Source organism: Triturus cristatus, chromosome 7 (genome assembly GCF_964204655.1).
Source record: "Triturus cristatus chromosome 7, aTriCri1.1, whole genome shotgun sequence".
NCBI classification, from domain to species: domain Eukaryota; kingdom Metazoa; phylum Chordata; class Amphibia; order Caudata; family Salamandridae; genus Triturus; species Triturus cristatus.
The window spans coordinates 1,190,719,615-1,190,738,028 of NC_140590.1; the positions used below are offsets into that span (position 1 = coordinate 1,190,719,615).

At 43.5% G+C, this 18,414-nt stretch overlaps 1 protein-coding gene across 3 annotated transcripts in view; it reads left to right on the forward strand.

Moving 5' to 3' along the window:
• The window catches only part of PARP2 (poly(ADP-ribose) polymerase 2), a 402,899-nt gene that overhangs the window by 152,482 nt on the left and 232,003 nt on the right, over positions 1-18,414 (forward strand). For all 3 annotated transcript variants that reach the window (XM_085618532.1, XM_085618533.1, XM_085618534.1), the window contains 2 exons: positions 3,658-3,840; positions 7,824-7,894. In XM_085618532.1, coding sequence (XP_085474658.1) covers positions 3,658-3,840; positions 7,824-7,894 — 254 coding nt within the window. The remainder of the gene's footprint in view (positions 1-3,657; positions 3,841-7,823; positions 7,895-18,414) is intronic.

Here is an 18,414-nt window from a genome sequence, read left to right on the forward strand (position 1 = left end):
CAGTGAAGGGGAATGCGGGATGTTCATCAGGTTGAATCTGAGTTTTAACTGTCAATTGGTGAAAATGACAAAAATGTTCAAAACAAACAAAAAAATCAAAGTATAACAATTTCTGATGGATACATCTGCCAGTGGATTCCTCACCTTGTGAATATCCCCTGCGCCTGCAACATTCGGAAACTTTTGTAGTAGTCCACGCCGATGGGGTCGAAGATGACGTCACAGAGACACGGCTCCGCTCGCGACTCCGCTGACGTCACCAGCTCCATAAGAAGACCTCGTCGGCGTGATGACGTCAGTTCCCTTTTTTCCGCGCCGTCGATGCCAACGGATTTCGGGAATCTCTATCTGTAGCTTCACTTGATACTTTGTGTTTATTCTGATTTTCTCTGTTTTTCATTGAAAAATCTCGACGAGAAAGTCTGGGTTCAAGCCTTGTCGTGAATGTGGCAAGCACATGTCTATCACCGACCCGCACGACGATTGTGTTTGGTGTTTGTCCTCAGACCATGATGTGGAAGGCTGCTCGAGTTGTAGGAAGATGAGCTCGAAGGCGCTTAAAGAAAGAGAGGCGAAACTCTTCCAGAATGAAGAAGAAGGAGAAAAGAGGAAGAAGGAGGTCTGGATCCAGGTCGAGGTCGAGGTCGGCGTCCAAGTCGACTTCGGGGCATGCTTCAAAGAGTAAGAAGCATAAGAAGAAGAGGAGACATTCCTCGCATCATCATTCAGATAAAGGTTCGGCTCCGAAATCGAAGTCGCCTGCTCGAAGTCGGAGAGAGTCGGTGTCTCCTTCTCTGGTCCCGGCTTCACCTCCAGCTCCATCTCCAGTGGCTTCGCCGTTTCCGGCTGAATCTCCGGTGCCGGTGTCATCTCCGACGCCGGTTCCATCTCCGGCTCCAGCAAGTCCTCCGGCTCCGACTCCAGTCCCGGATGATGATTGTCAGGCCCCGGGTGAGACAGTGACGCCGCTTCTTCCACCGTCGGCGCCGGCAGGCCCGAGTCCGGTGTTACCCGACCAGTATCCTGCTTTCCCTGGTCCAGGTCAAGACCCTACGCATTATCTGAATGCTATGTACGGGGTATTTTCAAGGGCCATGTATGCCCCTGGTGCACCTATGGGTCCGATGGGTCCAATGGCTTACAATTTGGGAGTGCCGCAGGTTTACCCTCCAGCTCCGTTTATGCCCTTCTATCCAGCGACGCCGTCTTGGCAGCTACCGGCGCCGAGGACATCGACGCCGCTTCCCTCTTCACCGGCGCCGGCTCGACTTCGTTCGACGCCGGCTGCTCCGGCTGATCCGCGTTCGCCGCTGCCGGCGCCGTCTGATTCGAACACGGCGCCGCCGACGCCGCTGGTGCGGATTCGTTCAAGAAGGGAAGCGCAGAGAGTGGTGGATGAAAGACGCTTTCTGGTGGAAGAGGCTGAAGAGGGTGAGTTGGCTGACTCTGACGATGTGTTTGATGAATTAAAGGAGGCAAGTGGACTGGAATTGTCTCCAGAGTGGGAGATCACTCCACCATCGGATGGGCCCTCTAAAGAAGCCGCGCCATATCATGCGGTGATTAGAAAAGCTGCGGAATTGTTGGATCTCCAATTGCCGACAACGGAATTTAAATCTAATATTCTAACTGAGGTGTTGCATTCACCTGCTGCTGTCTCAGAGCCTTTGTTGCCTTTTAACGAAGCTATTATGGAACCTGTGCTAGAGGTATGGCGCAAACTTTTTTCAGCCCCTGCAGTCTCCAGGGCAGTCGCAAGGAGATATAGAGTGGCTCCAGGGGATCCTGAATTTTTATCTTCGCACCCTTCGCCTGAGAGCTTGGTGGTTCAGGCGGCTTGTTCGGGGCGACCAAAAGGGGCATTTCCTCAGGTTCCAGGAGACAGGGAGGCCAAGAAGGTGGACCAATCGGCCAAAGAGGTCTTTTCATCGGCCAGTATGGCTCTAAAGTCATCAAATGCAACGTGTTTGTTGGGGCATTATATACACGCGCTTATGGACTCGGCAAAGAAGTTGGCACCGAAGCTGTCCGAAGAGGATAGGGCCGGCTTCAATGAGGTATTATCTGATGCCCAGGCGGCTGCTCGCCAAGTTTCAAGCTCTAAGTTCGAAGCCCCCATTCTTGACCATTCATGCTGAACGAACGGTACTCAGGACAGGGCTGCGTTTTTGCCTAAGGAGGTAACTCCCTTCCATCTGGGGCAGTCCATTACCCTTCCTTCCTTTTATCCTCCCCCACACCCTTCCAAGGAGGAGGAGAGACTTCACCGTTTGGACCCTAAGAGGGCGGTGAGCTTTTACCTGGACAGGACAAAAGACTACAGGATTGATGACCAGCTCTTTGTGGGCTTTGCTGGTTGCAGAAAGGGTCATGCTGTGCACAAGCGCACCCTTTCCAGATGGATTGTACTATGCATCAAGATCTGCTACTCCCTAGCTGGTAAGGAGCCTCCGGAGGGTTTGAGGGCTCATTCTACCCGGGCAAAGTCTTCTACGTCTGCTTTATCTAGGGGTGTTCCTGTGGAGGACATTTGTAGGGCGGCAACTTGGGCCTCCCTCCACACCTTCGCAAAACATTATTGCTTGGACACCGAGGTGAGGAGGGACGGACATTTTGCTCGTTCCGTCCTTCAGGATTTTCTGGTATAGGGGGATGGACACCCTCCTCCGGGAGTGGGGACTGCTGTGGAATCTATTCACAAGGTGAGGAATCCACTGGCAGATGTATCCATCAGAAGAACAAGTTACTTACCTTCGGTAACGCTTTTTCTGGTGGATACAGTATCTGCCTGTGGATTCCTCACTGACCCACCCGCCTCCCCGTTGTACATCCTTCTATACCTAAGGTTCTGTTAATAATGTTTTAGTCTACTATTCTGATGATGGTATTTCAAAAATGTATATGTTACTGTCAAAGGCATTGTGTCTTTCTTTGGCCTTTCTATTCATTCTCCACACTATATGTATTGATTTGCATATTGTGTACTGTGTATACTGTTTATATATTGCTGTCAGTCCGTCCGTGTGCCTCGAAGGCACGGAAAAAAGGGGGCGGAACTGACGCCATCGCGCCGACGAGGTCTTCTTATGGAGCCGGTGACGCGAGCGGAGCCGTGTCTCTGTGACGTCATCTTCGACCCCATCGGCGTGGACTGCTACAAAAGTTTCCGAATGTTGCTGGCGCAGGGGATATTCACAAGGTGAGGAATCCACAGGCAGATACTGTATCCACCAGAAAAAGCGTTACCGAAGGTAAGTAACTTGTTCAACTTTGACGATAGTCTTCTACTTCATTGGCGCTATATCAACCGTAGACTCCTGTGCAAAAAAAAGTCCTCGTATTTGTCAAAAAATAGAGTCTGGTCCTGTAGCCCGTAGTTGAAGGAGCCTTTTGTACAAGCTATGGGCATTAATGCATTTAGCCAGTCAAAATGTTTTGAGGGCTCCTCCATTCTCTATCATCTGCGGGTGCTATGTTTTTAGATTTGTGATTTCACTAGCCAAAGACAATGACTGTTTTTTTTTTTTTTTATTGTTTTACAAATGCAATCCCTTCCTTGTTGTATCGCTCTGTCCCTATTAGCAGCTTGTAAATATCTACCTGTAGGGAACTGAAGCAAGTTTCTCATAAATCAGTTTTACATCTTTTCTTTGACAGCGGCTGTGGAGTTTGAATCAAACTCTCCACCCGGTAGCCGATCAAATGGAACCTCTACCGGTGCTAAGAAGCCACGGGGTGCTGAGTCCAAGAAGCCTTTTAAAGGTAAAGGCGATTCCTCTGGGCAAGGTGCTGTGACTGGAGGTGGAGACAAGAGCAGTTCTGGAAAGGGCGATAGCAAAGGTGAGTGTGTGAGTCAGGGGAAAGAGCAGTGTCTTTACTTGTGACTTCCATCAATGAAGCAAGTGATATGTCTCAGGATATCTTCCATGATTTAGGTTACAAAAGACAAATGACCATGATCTAATTTACAGTTCTTTTTAACGCGCTATAAAAATCAGAAGTTCTCAAAAAATGTCTAGTGGGAGCAAATTATGTATTTGTTTATTTTGTTGAAGCCACTCCCTAATGCAGGAGAGAGGAGCATACGTTGAGGCTTCTCATTTATATTAATTTGGAACCTGCAGGAGGTTAGTTCTCACCCTTTTCTGACTTGATTACTACATTTAAACAGTTCCACTCGGATAAATACATTTCAGATCACAGATATTAGAAAAGTGTAGGAGGTCAGAGGATTTCAGCACTGAGAGATGGCTCGAGTCAAATCCTAGCAAGGCAGACTCATTTTTGCATATTTCCGTGGTAAGTAAATGGAGTGCCATTGCAGTGAATACCATAAACGTGTTTATACCATTTAGATACAACAGAGGTGTGGTGTAATGCGCTATATCAAAAACTAAATAATAACGTTCGTAATCAGCAGGAGGATGAGGCTGACATAACTGGGAGAGAATAGTGCTGTTGCACATGCCTAATTAAGCTTTGTAAAAAGGGTAGGGGTGGCATCTAGGCAGAGGCCAAAGTTGAAGAGTAGTACAGGCGAGAGACAGACGGGGGAGGGGAAGCAGACTGATCGAGCCACATGGAAAGAGAGTGATCGAGGCAGACAAGCAGTTGGGAGCGATCATAGGTGCTGAAGTGAAGGTCACCAAGAGTAGGCAGACAACAGTTAAATGAATGGGTAAGGACCAAGACACTGACATATTGGAGAGAAAATGTACAGACTGAGGAAAGGAGGGTTGCAAGTGCTTTGATTGAGCTCTCTGAGGCCTGAATAAACGTTACATCAATGTAATAGCGAAGCTTTGCACAGGTGCAGAGTAGCAAAGGGGAGGTGTATAATAGACAAAGTGGAAAGATCGCTCAGATGGCTAAGGCACACGGCTAGCATCTACTGTAATCTGTAGATCAAGTGCTGAAATCCCAGCAAGGCAAGTTCCATCTTCCACCCTTACTTTCTTCCAATGTCAGTAAGTGGAGTGCCTTAATTGGGGCAAAAGTAACTTCTGCTGTTTATAGAACTTAGTAGTAGCAAAACTGGGATTGAAAAGGCTAAAATGTAATTAGTGAGTGATGATTTGGAGGACAGGGATCTGGCATTGGTCAAGGACACATAGGTAAGCATGACATGGGAAACATCCTTGAAATTTGAAATGAAGTCTCAAGGGCAGGGGCAAAAATACCAGAGGATGTGGAGGAAATTTGAGCTAGTAAGAAAACTAATAGGGCACTCATATCATGGAGTGCATGGCAAGGTGCGAGTGTTCAGATCAGTCTCAGTACTGAGGGTGAGTTGCTTCTTGAAACCTACATAGGCACGGTCAGTGGGTTAAAGCTTACCACTGACCCAAGGCCGGAGAGACTGAGACTGAGTGTGCAAGAAGGCCAAGGCATATGGGCTGAGCAGAGATGCTGCTAGGAGGGTCAATGAGAGTGGACAGCTGGATGAGTGTGCAAGGTCCAAAAGACTAATGACAGAAGAAGTAGGGTGACACGACTGAGACCGGTAGAATGGAAACAGATGGTGTATTATAGCTGGTGCACACATTCAACCCATTGAGGCCTGAGTGGGCATTACTGCATTGGTGTTGTGCCACAGACAACTCGGCGAGGGATTCTATGATGATGATGATGATGGTTGGTTTAGAAGGGTGGTCAGTGGTGTAGTCTGAGGTTGAAGCACTGCACAGGTTGTTACCAATGTGAGGAAAGCAACATTGGAGGTGAGCAGTGACAGAAGGATGTTTGACATATGGAAGGCCTCGGGTGAAGTGAGCATCTGCAAGTCTGTGGTGCAGCAAAAATGGCCGCTGTAATCAGAATACTGAATCTAGACACTTAAGTGGTCTGGGGGTTGGAGAAGTGACAACAGAAGTGAGACTGTAGGAGACGATGTTTATAATTGGCATGGCTCCGATGTGTTGGAGGATCTGGAGTCTGAAAAATGGTTGGTAGGGTGTGAAGGACAAGGTTGATCCCTTAAGAAACTGGTAGTCTAATCAGGAAAGGTCCTGACTGTCCGGAAAGGACAAGCAAATTGAGAGATTGAAACATGGCACAGAGCTTCCATAGAGCAACCAGATGATACATCTATTGCAACTCTCCCTCCCCACAGCTCAGAGTTGTAAGGGGTACAAAATAATTTAATGCATATGCCCTTCCCTCGCCTTCCCACTGAAGTTCCAGCTGCAAGACCTACACCTGACTGAGAGTGGCATGCTGGCTCATTCCAATCCCCCGACAGCCTCCACAGCTTGGAGAAACAATCCTGTGGTTCAGGAATGTCCCACCTGCTCACTGGGAGTAAAGCAACTCTCCCGTGAAGGGCCACAACTGGGCCACCACCCTATGATATCGCCAATGTATTTAGATTGTCTGGTTTATTTTAATCTCCTGGCCCCCTGTCAAACCTGTTTTGATTAGTCAACGGTGCATTTGCAGTATTTCTGCCATGAACTCAAGGATGAGTTCCCTGAACCAATAGGAGTCCTGCATACATTTGACACCAATAAATGGGATCCACTTTCTCCCTCCCTGATTGGCTGTGAGCAGCACGTTTGCTACAGGCTGGTTCTGCTTATCTGATTACCTCAAATGTAAACAAAGAGGCACAATGGCAATTATTACTATAAACTGAAATAAATGGTTTTATGGTTGTACCAGGAGCAGGAGAACGAGAGCTAATATCTAGTTGTTTGGCAGACTAACTAGATATTAGAACGTTTTGTTTTGAGAGTAATCCCACTCATGTCCATGGCTCGAGCAATATAAATTCCACACCCTGGCTTAAATGGCTATCTCCTTTTTGGAAACTAAGTTACAAAACCGTTGAGAAGAGCTAAGGGTTCTAACATTATAATTATAGTGCTGTTTGGAGATAGAGAGCATAACATGAGGACCACTGTGGAGCTGCTGCCATCCAAGATCCGTGCATTATATATTCTGTAAGATCATGCTCGTAGTGATTAAAAGAGCTGCAACTGCTTTAGTATTTTAGTTAAACGAGTTGTTTTTTTTTAATGACTACTTTTCACTTTCAAAAAAAGCTTTGTTTGATTTCTATAAGTGTTGTGCTGGTCAGAGGGTTCAAATGTTATAGCAGGGGAAGATGGGATTCAACATGAATAGGCGCATATTTTTCGAGTAACATGTAATGTGCGTTTTTTGTTTGAGTAGGCACATAAAATGGCTCACTGCAATACCATCGATTTCAGCGGCTTTGAGGCAGCTGTCTTCCGTTTGCATCTCTGCAATAGTTTTGCTTGAATTCTAGAAATAAAATGTATTTATGAGCTGTTTTGTCAACCCCATATAATTCGATGACTTTGACACTATGGAACCTGCTTGGGTTTTTGGGACTGAACACTGACAAATAAGACCACATTTCAACTTCGAGAGCTTTTTGAAATTCGAAAAACCTCTCGAATTCAGGTACAAATCTCTTTGTAAAGGCAATTAGAGTTTTTTCATTATTGGATCAAACAATAACATTGATCAAATATAGTCCCTAGCAAAACCATTACAAACTTAGACTTTTAACAGCACGGAGAAACATATGTACTTGCAGCATTGGCGTGGTGATGGGGACATAACCTTCATTATTAGAAGTCTGTATTCCCTATATCTAAGCACAATGTTCTTTATTGTAAGTTGCATCAGTAAAAAATAATGACTTGGAGGTCAGACTTCAAAAGGCCTTTAATGCATGGGCTTGTGAAAAGCATAGCCAAACTGAAAAATCAGTTTTAAAGAGTAACTTATTTTATTCTATGTTAATTTCTTAAATAATAATCTTCCTTTTCCCACATTTCCTGACTCTAATGTAGAATCTGTGAAAACACTTGTGATGAATGGAAAAGCACCCGTGGATCCTGAATGTAAAGCCAAAATAGGCAAGGTAAGGTAACTTTCACCTGTATCAACTTTGGTGTGCCCATACTATGCCTGTTGTATGAGAGATCACACCTCATGCTGCCAGAGCATGTGCCCTACAGTTAAGTCTTAGAAGCTCAGCATTTGCTAGCTGCACTTAGACCAAAGCTCTGAGCTCTTCTCTCAGTGAACTACTTTTAATGTAGTCCAGTTTAGCCAAGTGGATGAATGTTTTTAGGTTTCGCCTGGCGTAGACTGCGCAGACATGCGCAGTCTCGCTGGCGAGATTTAATGAGTTAGGGTAGATTTTTCTAGTGGGCTTTACGCCTCGCCCCTCTTTTCCATTGGCTGGCGTCACCGTTTATGCTAAACGGTGGCCAGCCATTGGAAAAGAGCGTCTAGTGCCGTACACTTTTCTCTTTTAGAGCCGTCCCAGTTGGACTGGCTCGGTTGCTTTACGTTTGTAGTAAAGGCTTTTCTTATCTTTATGGGGCCATGTGTTTCAAACATATGGCCCCATAAGACAAGAGCGCGGTCCTCTTTCACTTTCGGGACCGCGTTGCTCTGCCTTGTTCTTGTTTCCTCAAATAAGTATTCATAGATTAAACTATATATAGTCTGATCTACCTTTTGTGGTATGTATGACCTTAAGTGTTCTCCCTAAACATATATCACCTTTTCGCGTTCTGTGTCTGAAAATGTTAGGTATTACTCTAGGAGGCACGAAAGTTATATTTGAAAATACTTCGTAACGAGTGTGTGACTTCATGAAATAAATAATAAGTCCTTGTAATCAGATTCAGTCAAAAAATACTACTGCTAAAACCTTATAAGTTAATGGAATTTACTGTCTAACCTTTGTATGAATTGCTTTGTTACTATGAAATGTAAATTATTTAACTGTTTTGTATTATGTGCATGTATATGTTCTTTGATGTGTCGGTACTTTTATGAATTTTAACAAATTCGAATAAAGGTCTTTTGAAACTTTGAAACTTTGAATAAGCAACTTTCCTTAAGAAGTGATAATGGTCGTCTTTGAAGGACTTTTGAAGCTCAGTTCGTTATTACTGCTCGTCATTCCCCTAAAGTGGGCAAACTGCAAATCAATCGACGATGGCAACAGAGTTAGTAGATGGTAGCAGAATGTTTGTAGTGACATCAGTTCCGGCTGCGCCCCTTGCACGTTGCTTAAGAAACCCCGTGGACTACGGCGGTCTCTTTCCCAGCGCGCAGGCAGCCATGGTGGATCTAAAGGTGAGGATCTGTCCGGCGTGGCTGAGAGGGGGCTGGCAAGTGCAAGATGGTGATTCCGAAAGGGTACACCGTTTCGCAGGGAGCTGATGGAGTGTTTGCTTGAGGATCATTATGAACCAGTCCGATGTGCTAGAGTCTCGGTAGCTTTTATGCTGTTGGCTGCCACAAGTTTCATTCTTCTCAAATGGACGACTCGAGGGAGCTGTGCCTAACTAGTGATAATATGCGGTTTCAAACGTTGTCAGTGACGTTTGCATGGCGTACTAGTAGTAGTCTTTCAAATCGACAGTAGCGAATTGTTAAAGGACTCAAGATGTGTCATCTGAGAGAGATACTTCAAAGTTCCTTATGGTGGAATACTGTTTTTACTTTTATAGCCCCCCCCCCTTAAAGAACTAGCATATGTATGGAAGAAAAAACAAGCACCCTGAAACCCACAGAGCGTGACCTGAGGTGTCCATATGTGTGTCAAGCAGAAGTACTCGGTGCATAGGTACTTGGTGTGTCACCCCATACTTTTTGCCTTCCTTCTCCTCATTTCCTGACCTTGTTTTTGTTGGCCTTAGGAATCTGAGCACTTTATCACTTCTAACCAGTGCTTAATTGCATGTGAAAGTGCATGTGCTCTCTCCTCTAAACATTATAACATTGGCTCATACCCAGGTGACATATTTGATTTACTTATAAGTCCCTAGTAAAGTGTACTACATGTACACAGGGCCTGTAAATTGAATGCAACTAGTGGGCCTGCAGCACTGATTGTGCCACCCACATAAGTAGCCCCATAACTAAGTCTCAGGCCTGCCACTGCAGAGCCTGTGGGTGCAGTTTTACACTGCCATATCAACCTGACAAGTTAAACCTCTTTCCAGGCCTAAACCCTCCCTTTTTATGAATGTCACCCCTAAGATAGGCCCTGTATAACCCACAGGGCAGGTTGTCATGTATTTAAAAAGCAGGACATGTACTTTTAAGTTTTATGTGTCCTGGCAGTGAAAAACTACCAAGTTAGTTTTTCTCTTCTGCAAGGCCTCTCTCTCCCATAGAATACCACCGGGGTTACCTTATTACATCTTTTAAGTGTAACTTCCAATTGTGAAGAGATAGAATTTTCAAGTTTAGTGTCACTGACCTCACAATTTAGAATCACAACTTATAGTACAGTTGGATTTAAAATTACAGTTTAGCAAATGCCACTTTTAGAAAGTTAGAATAAACAACAGATATGCTAATACTGCTACTGTTTAACCCTCAAATCAACTTGCGAGGACCCATTTTGAAAAACAACAAAATGCTTGGAAGAATTTCTTTTTCCGATTTAATCGATCAATTTCATAGTATCAAAAAAACTTTATCGTCCTTCCATAAAGTGAATCACAACAAAACATTACAAATCACATAAATGAGACATCATACGCAAAATGAACGACACACCTTTCAAACATACATTTCAAACATTCTAGACAGAATACTCTTCTTTATTCCAAACATACTGGTACCGATAAAACATTCACACAACGCAGTCAATCTTGTGAAAAAACATGATCAAAAACACTTAATATTCTATTTTGTCAGACCACAGATATTATCAATGAAAAAATTCACTCTCAAAATTGTTTGATTTTAAACCAATTTCTGATTCTAGTGGTCACACATTAAGGTCTACGCGTTACGAGAACACTTAGTTTAAAGGGTCTCTCATCAGGACCTGTGAAAAATAAAAGAATCCTTCGTGAGTAATACAAAGGAATGCAATTTCCTCTCAATGCAAACTGCGGGAACTCAGTGTAGCCTTAATTACCTCTGACAAGTACAAAGAAGATCAGCCGATCTAATTCAATGAGGACTCTGAAAAGACAGAATAAGGCACTAAGCGGAGGAAATGGAATACTGATTCTGGTGATATAAACAAAAAAGTGTTAAGAACAACTACTCAATCAGCGCATGCTTACATGAGATGTGGCGCGTCACTGCAGTCTCGGTGTATAAGATCAAGTTTTCAAATGTCAAGTAGCTGCGGTATTAGAAGAATCAATCATGGACTGTGAAATAGAATAAATTGGGTTCAGTACAGGCGAAGTGGTGACCATGGCATAGTCATTCCATATCTTATTTCTAATTCAATACCTTACGTAGCTCGAGAAGGCGTGTAGCACTTCTAGACGGCGTGGAGCCGCGGTCAGTCAGCAAGGAAGGACATAGTATATCACTCGCGGAGCCGGAGTCGTTGATTGCAATTTAAAGTTGGGTCTAAAAAAATTGGATCGGAGACAGCTTAAAAATGCGAAGTACTCAATGAAGACTAAGACGGTTTTTCTTTGAAAAAGGAGAGAAGAAATGTTAACAATTATGTGGGCCGACCAGAAGGTGGGCTTACCTGAATGAATCTCGGTTCCTATCTTAAGTTGATAGGGAACGCCGGTGCCGATCACGTGGGGATCATGTGATCGCGATGTTTTTAACTCTTGTGGTAGACATAGATGTAGGACTGATGTGGAAGTATGCCCAATTCAAAATGGCGGGAGCTCAATGTTCGACAGTGCCGGAGTTTAGGGCCACAATGTGGAATAAAATTCAACTGAGTGGCCAAAAGAATTATTTGCGGAAAGGATTATGCGAAAGAATATATACTGAGTATTAGAAAGAGTGAACATGACAATGTGCACACTTTACAAACGATATTCATATGTATTAACAGAGAAGTCCAGGAGAATCTTCGCAGCTAATGGGGATCGTGATGACATGTATTGATCGCCGGGGCTTGTTGGTCATTGGGAATTTCCACACAGGGAGCAAATAAAGCTTTTCACATATTGGGCATGGTTTCGGGTAATACCATCTTAGCTCAATTTGTAAAGCTCAGAAACCTCATTCAATCCGTTAGAGGCTGTGTTGAATTTTAGTATCATGAAGGCCTCCCTTCGAGATAACTTAAGTTCTAGATCGCCTCCCCTTGCATCTCGTTCTATTTTGGATATGACTGTCCATTTTAGATCATTAGTTCACCAAACTAATGATCTAAAATGGACATTCTGGGCTCCCACAGGGGAACACCACTCCAGCGACTGCCTCGTAGCGGCACACACACTAGGCCACCAGCAGGGGGGCCAGGATTCAGAGCTCTCCACCGAACAACCAACAAGGGCTGAAATACAGGCTTCCATTCAGGGCTCTAGGGTGGCCCTGGAGAACAAATGAAACTCTGGCCCTCTAGGTCAACCTCCTGTGCACGGACCTCCGCAAGGTATCTGATAAGGTCTGGGTGGCTGAAGGTTCTATTGTGGAGCTCCAAGCTGAGGTGGCTACCTCGCAAAGCAGGCGGCTATGGTCCTGTCTTTACCGGCTGACCCTTCCTCGTACAGGCCCCTTACCATGCTTAACTCAGACATTAAGATATTAAGCAAACTTCTGGCATCTAAGTTACAGGGGTTAGTCCATAAGCTGGTTCACGAGGACCAATGCAACTTAATGCCAGCACGTAGTACCACCTACAACCTGCATGGACTTCCCCATATATTACATGACACCGCGGACGGTGAGGGGGAGATAGCATTTGTTTCAATTGATATTAAGTAGGCATTTGGTATGGCAGAGTGGGAATGTTTAATGGCTGTGCTATGAGGCATGGGGTTCGGGTCCAACTTCTGTGCCTTGATGCAACTCCTGTACACTGAGCCCTGTATATGTATCAGGGTGGGTTGTGAACTCTGAGTCTTGGACGGTTGGTAGGGGAACTAGACAGGGGTGTCTTCTTTCGCCCTTTTTTTTTGCTCTTTCGATCGAGCCCTGCTCTGTTGTTGCTTAGGGAAGTGGAGCTTGAACTCTGACAACTCCAAGGATACCAGCATGTTATCATTACTTGCATATGACACTTGGGGGTCTATTAGGATGGGGGGCGGATTGCCACCGCCCGTCTGTTATTTCCCCCTGCCAAATTACGATGGCGGTGGGGACCCCGGCGGACTGAAAGAGCATCCACTGGTTTTCCGCCGGTCAGACAGGCGACCGGGTAGAAAAGGGCTCCAATATGGTGGCGGTGTCTGCAAGACACCGCCATCCAAATTAGGATGGGCGGCGGTGCATGACTTTCCATGGCGGAGACCCCGCCATTGAAAGCCAGGCGGAGTTCACTTTCGGGGGACCGTTGCGGGCCCCCAGGGGTTGAGGGAGTTGGGGGTGCACTTGGGGGGGGGGGGGGACCCATGGTACCCCCCTCCATTTGCATGCACGATGTGGCAGGCACCGCGCGGTGCCTGCCACGTTGTGCATGCAATTGCATTGTGGCGGGTGCTGCTTACAGGTGGCGGTGGCATCCTAATCCCCATGGCGGCACCGCCGCACTTGTGGTGGCCCGTCCAGTTTCCAGGTACGGTGGCGGGCGAACAATGTCCCTAAGTGTTGTTGACAGCCTGCTTTTCACTGAGATCTGGTTCAATGTCAGTTAATGTTGAGCGCTTTTTCCTAAAAGTCAAAAGCTTTGGACAAGGCACTGCATCCTGTGACAGAGCTAGTGATGATGCAGGTACTCTCACCATAAGACTCAAACATTCAACCATGTAGTTAAAAAGATTTTTCTCTTTGGACTAGTATAGAAAATTGCACCTTAGATAATCCACTTATACCATTCTATCAAATACGCACTATAATTCTCTATATATCACTCCAGATGAAATGTTGGAAAGTTACCACCACGGAGAATTGCATTAGTTAAACATCTTGCACTTGCCACCTGGACCACATTTTGATTGCGTTCAAAGTGAGTGCTTCACATGTCTTCTGGGTGATCTAGAGCAGGAACCTGCCTCGGACAGGAATCCAGTTTTTGGGCTTGTCACCTGCAGGTGGATCTGGATCCAAGCCAATGGAATCTTGATTTAAGAGGAGCTGTTTTAGATGCCCCAATATGATGCTACTATTCTGGGCTTGGGAGGCAGTTGGGGGTTGAATGTTTGGCTTTGAAAAACAAGGAGAGGGGCTCATTAAAGTCCTAAGGGACATAGCACCAGAAACTATGTAGTTAAAAATATTTTTCTCTTTGGACTAGTATAGAAAATTGCACCTTAGATAATCCACTTATACCATTCTATCAAATACACACTATCACACTCTATATATCACTCCAGATGAAATGTTGGAAAGTTACCACTAAGGAGAATTGCATTAGTTAAAAAACATCACATTGAGTTTATTAGTATGTTAAAAATCCCATTTTAACAATGGGTCAAACAACAAAATAACATTATGAACACAGTTTGCACAAACAGACAAATCAATAAACATAGAACAAAACTTGATCATTGAAACAATAAAAAGAGTTTTTTTTATCTCATACAGAAATGACAATTGGACATTTATACAGAAGGAAAGACAACAAATGACACCCAAATTGTGTCTCGACAGTGGTACTTTGTAACTTATGTGGACAAAGAAAACTGGGAATGATTCACCCTAGTTTCTAAAGTTATGTCCCAAAACAAATTAGACCAAAAACTTATGCGTCGACGCGTTTCAGTGGTGTGTAATCATAAAAACCACCTTCTTCAGGACTGGCAATATTTTTCCTCCGTTAGACAAGTTTAGTGATCATTCCTAACATAAATCATAATGTGGAAATTAAAAACAGAGAAAAAATTTAAAAACAGTATATATACAATTTATCTTAGCACTTCCAAAAGATAAGAGAATCGATGTTAAAAATACAAGGCTGACAGTCTTAGTGTTAACAATATGTCAATTTAGCTCTTTATCTCCGAAACCCTATAACATAGGGTTTCCAACATCCCATTCGGAGCGCTCTGATTGAAGAAAAATAAGTCCTCATCCGTCACACTATCATACTAACACAATATATCAGAGAGACTACTCATCATACGTCATGCCACGCTCGTAACTGTTTATTATATGGAGAGCTAATTGATTATTCTAAAATCTCTCTGCCCATGTATACCATTATAAGTCTCAATCATGATTGCATTAGTACCTTTGGTCATGCCGCAATAAAAATCACTGGCAATGGACTTCTGGGATTGAAGACGGCCAGAATTGTAATGATGATTTAGATCTATCTTTGATTAAGAAAGAGAGAGGAAATACCTCAATTAATTTGTTAATTAGTGGACCGTCTACATTGTTTCACCCAGAGTATATTTGAGGAGCTGGTCTCACTGTGACCTCTCACCTTAAAATAATCAGGTGGGGTCTCACTCCATATAATGGTTTGTTTTAATCAATTGGTCCCCGGGGGTGACACGATCTATATAGTCAAAAAATAGGTCAAAAATATGCAATATTAGGAATGTGGATACTAAGTGTTAGAGGCTATTCGAGTATATAACAGCCACTTACCCACAATTTAAAAACCCTCTCACGAGTTTGTTGGAATAGCCGTGCGTCATCTAAAAAGAGGTCTTACTGAACAGGGGATGGTATTATAGAGTAGGCTAGACAAACAAAATAAATAAAATAAAATGAAGGTGAGTTAATTGAAGGCAAGCACCTATGTGTATAATATTCAATTAGTGACGCATATTCATCTCAGCCCCTTATATTGAATTCATTAGATCGCATACAAGGGATTTATAACATAACCAATACTACAGATATTAGGGAGGCCATGTTAAACCTAAAGAGGTGGACCGCCTACTATATTATGGTAACAGCATAACCCCCGATGTCTTGAAGTAATGAGAAACTCATTACGTTATCAATCCCCATTTTCATTATTGCAACACGAGATTTGACAATAAGGGCCAATGAAAGCCCTACACTCAGGTCGCTTAATAATATGGAGAAAAAAACCAAAATTTGTAAACTATCACTGCCAGTATGCATTTAAAGACAGGGAGTGCATCAGTATAATTTTTTTAAAACAAAGGGAAACACTTTTTTTAAAAGCCTGATCATATAAAATTCCTTCTATTAAGAGACCTTAGAGTCGTGATTAATACTATCTAGCTCTTACCTCAATGGCTCTACACACGCGTCTGTACGTACGTCTTTTAGTGCGTCCCTCTCATCGAAAAGACGGCATTTGAGCACCACATTAAGTACTCGTAACTAGTCACGTGATATCCGTCATAGAAAGCGAAAGAGGGGAAGATCTATACGTAGTAGTTGCATCTTGGTCTATTTACTTGAATAATCAAAGTCGCCATCTTGAGATGGTCAAGAATACTCAAAAACGCATCGTGGTAACCGTAAGATAAAAGGAAACCTACGTGGTAGTTCAACTTTAAAAAGATCAGAAACCGCCATGTTGAAATAATCAAATAATCTCATAGAGGCGCTATCTATGTGCCCATTAAGAAATACACATAGATAAACTTAAACATCAAAAGTTTTATTTCGAAAAATGGCACAGATGGATACTGATCGGGTTAGTCAAATAGTCATGGAAAACGGTCCTCCAGTATATCGACCGTGTTTCTCTGTTTTTCATTTCCACATTATGTTTTATGTTAGGAATGATCACTAAACTTGTCTAACGGAGGAAAAATATTGCCAGTCTTGAAGAAGGTGGTTTTTATGATTCCACACCACCGAAAGGCATCGACGCATACGTTTTTGGTCTAATTTGTTTTGGGACATAACTTTAGAAACTAGGGTGAATCATTCCCAGTTTTCTTTGTCCACATAAGTTACAAAGTACCACTGTCGAGACACAATTTGGGTGTCAGTCGTTGTTTTTCCTTCTGTATAAATGTCCATTTGTCATTTCTGAATGAGATAAAAAAAACTTATTGTTTTAATGATCAAGTTTTGTTCTATGTTTATTGATTTGTCTGTTTGTGCAAACTGTGTTTATAATGTTATTTTGTTGTTTGACCCATTGTTAAAATGGGATTTTTAACATACTAATAAACTCAATGTGATGTTTTTTAACTAATGCAATTCTCCTTAGTGGTAACTTTCCAACATTTCATCTGGAGTGATATATAGAGTGTGATGGTGTGTATTTGATAGAATGGTATAAGTGGATTATCTAAGGTGCCATTTTATATACTAGTCCAAAGAGAAAAATCTTTTTGACTACATAGTTTCTGGTGCTCTGTCCCTTTGAACTTTAATGAGCCCCTCTCCTTGTTTTTCAAAGCCAAACATTCAACCCCCAACTGCCTCCCAAGCCCAGAATAGTAGCATCATATTGGTGCATCTAAAACAGCTCCTCTTAAATCCAGATTCCATTGCCTTGGATCCAGATCCACCTGCAGGTGACAAGCCCGAAAACTGGATGCCTGTCCGAGGCAGGTTCCTGCTCTAGATCACCCAGAAGACATCAGAAGCACTCACTTTGAACGCAATCAAAATGTGGTCCAGGTGGCAAGTGCAAATCTTGCTTTCAAGCCGATTGAATCAGCACCAAATAGGTCCGCAGCAGGGGAAGACCCATGAATCCGGGTACCCCCGTTCAAGCGTGATTTCACGTGGGTTATTACCACTCTCCAAACGGGATGGAGTGATTCAACATTAAAATTAATTGCGACATATAAAGGAGCAACTACCTGCCCTATTTTTAGATAGTATAGGGTAATTCCCTGTTCTTCCCCTCCAGGGGGGGGACACAGCCCTGAAGAAAGTCCAGCACCAAGTCCTTTTGGGCACGCAAGGACAAACATGTTTGCCTTAGGGTCCTAGTACCATAATATTCCAAACACCCTATTGTTAATTAATTTTAATATTCCTGCCAGACCCAAGAATAAAGGGATACTGGGGTCTGACAGTGGATTTTTTATCTTTATCCCCCTGGCCAGATATACTATCCAAGTGCTCCCTGAAATACCGGTTGAGCCCACCACGACTTATAGGGGTCGTGGTGTCCCGATGATGAAGCATGACACCACTAGGGTGTGTGAGGGAAAATAAATAAAAGAAAAGCCTTTTCCTACACCACTTCAGGAGTGGTTGCTTCACTTGGGGACATCCCATCATTCCTCCCTCCGTAACTAACCATTTCTTACAATTAATATCTATGTTAAGATCAATAGTGGAGTATTTTAACGTGGACTAATACTTTGAATCAGGAGAGTGTATTCCCTCTTTCTCCTCTTGGCCCTTCAAATATTAAGAACCTTTCGGTTCTAAATATTTAGTGTGTAATAGGCAAGTGCAAATCCCCTATCCTGCAGAGGCTAGTGCTCTCCAGCATACCATTTTGCACTGTTTCATGGATTTCAGATAGAGCCAGAGCAGAAGATAGAAATGTATAGTATCAAAAACGCTTTCTAGTTCTCTGGTCTCATTGAAACCTACCAAACCATAGTAGCAACAAGCATTGGCATAGCCAATAGG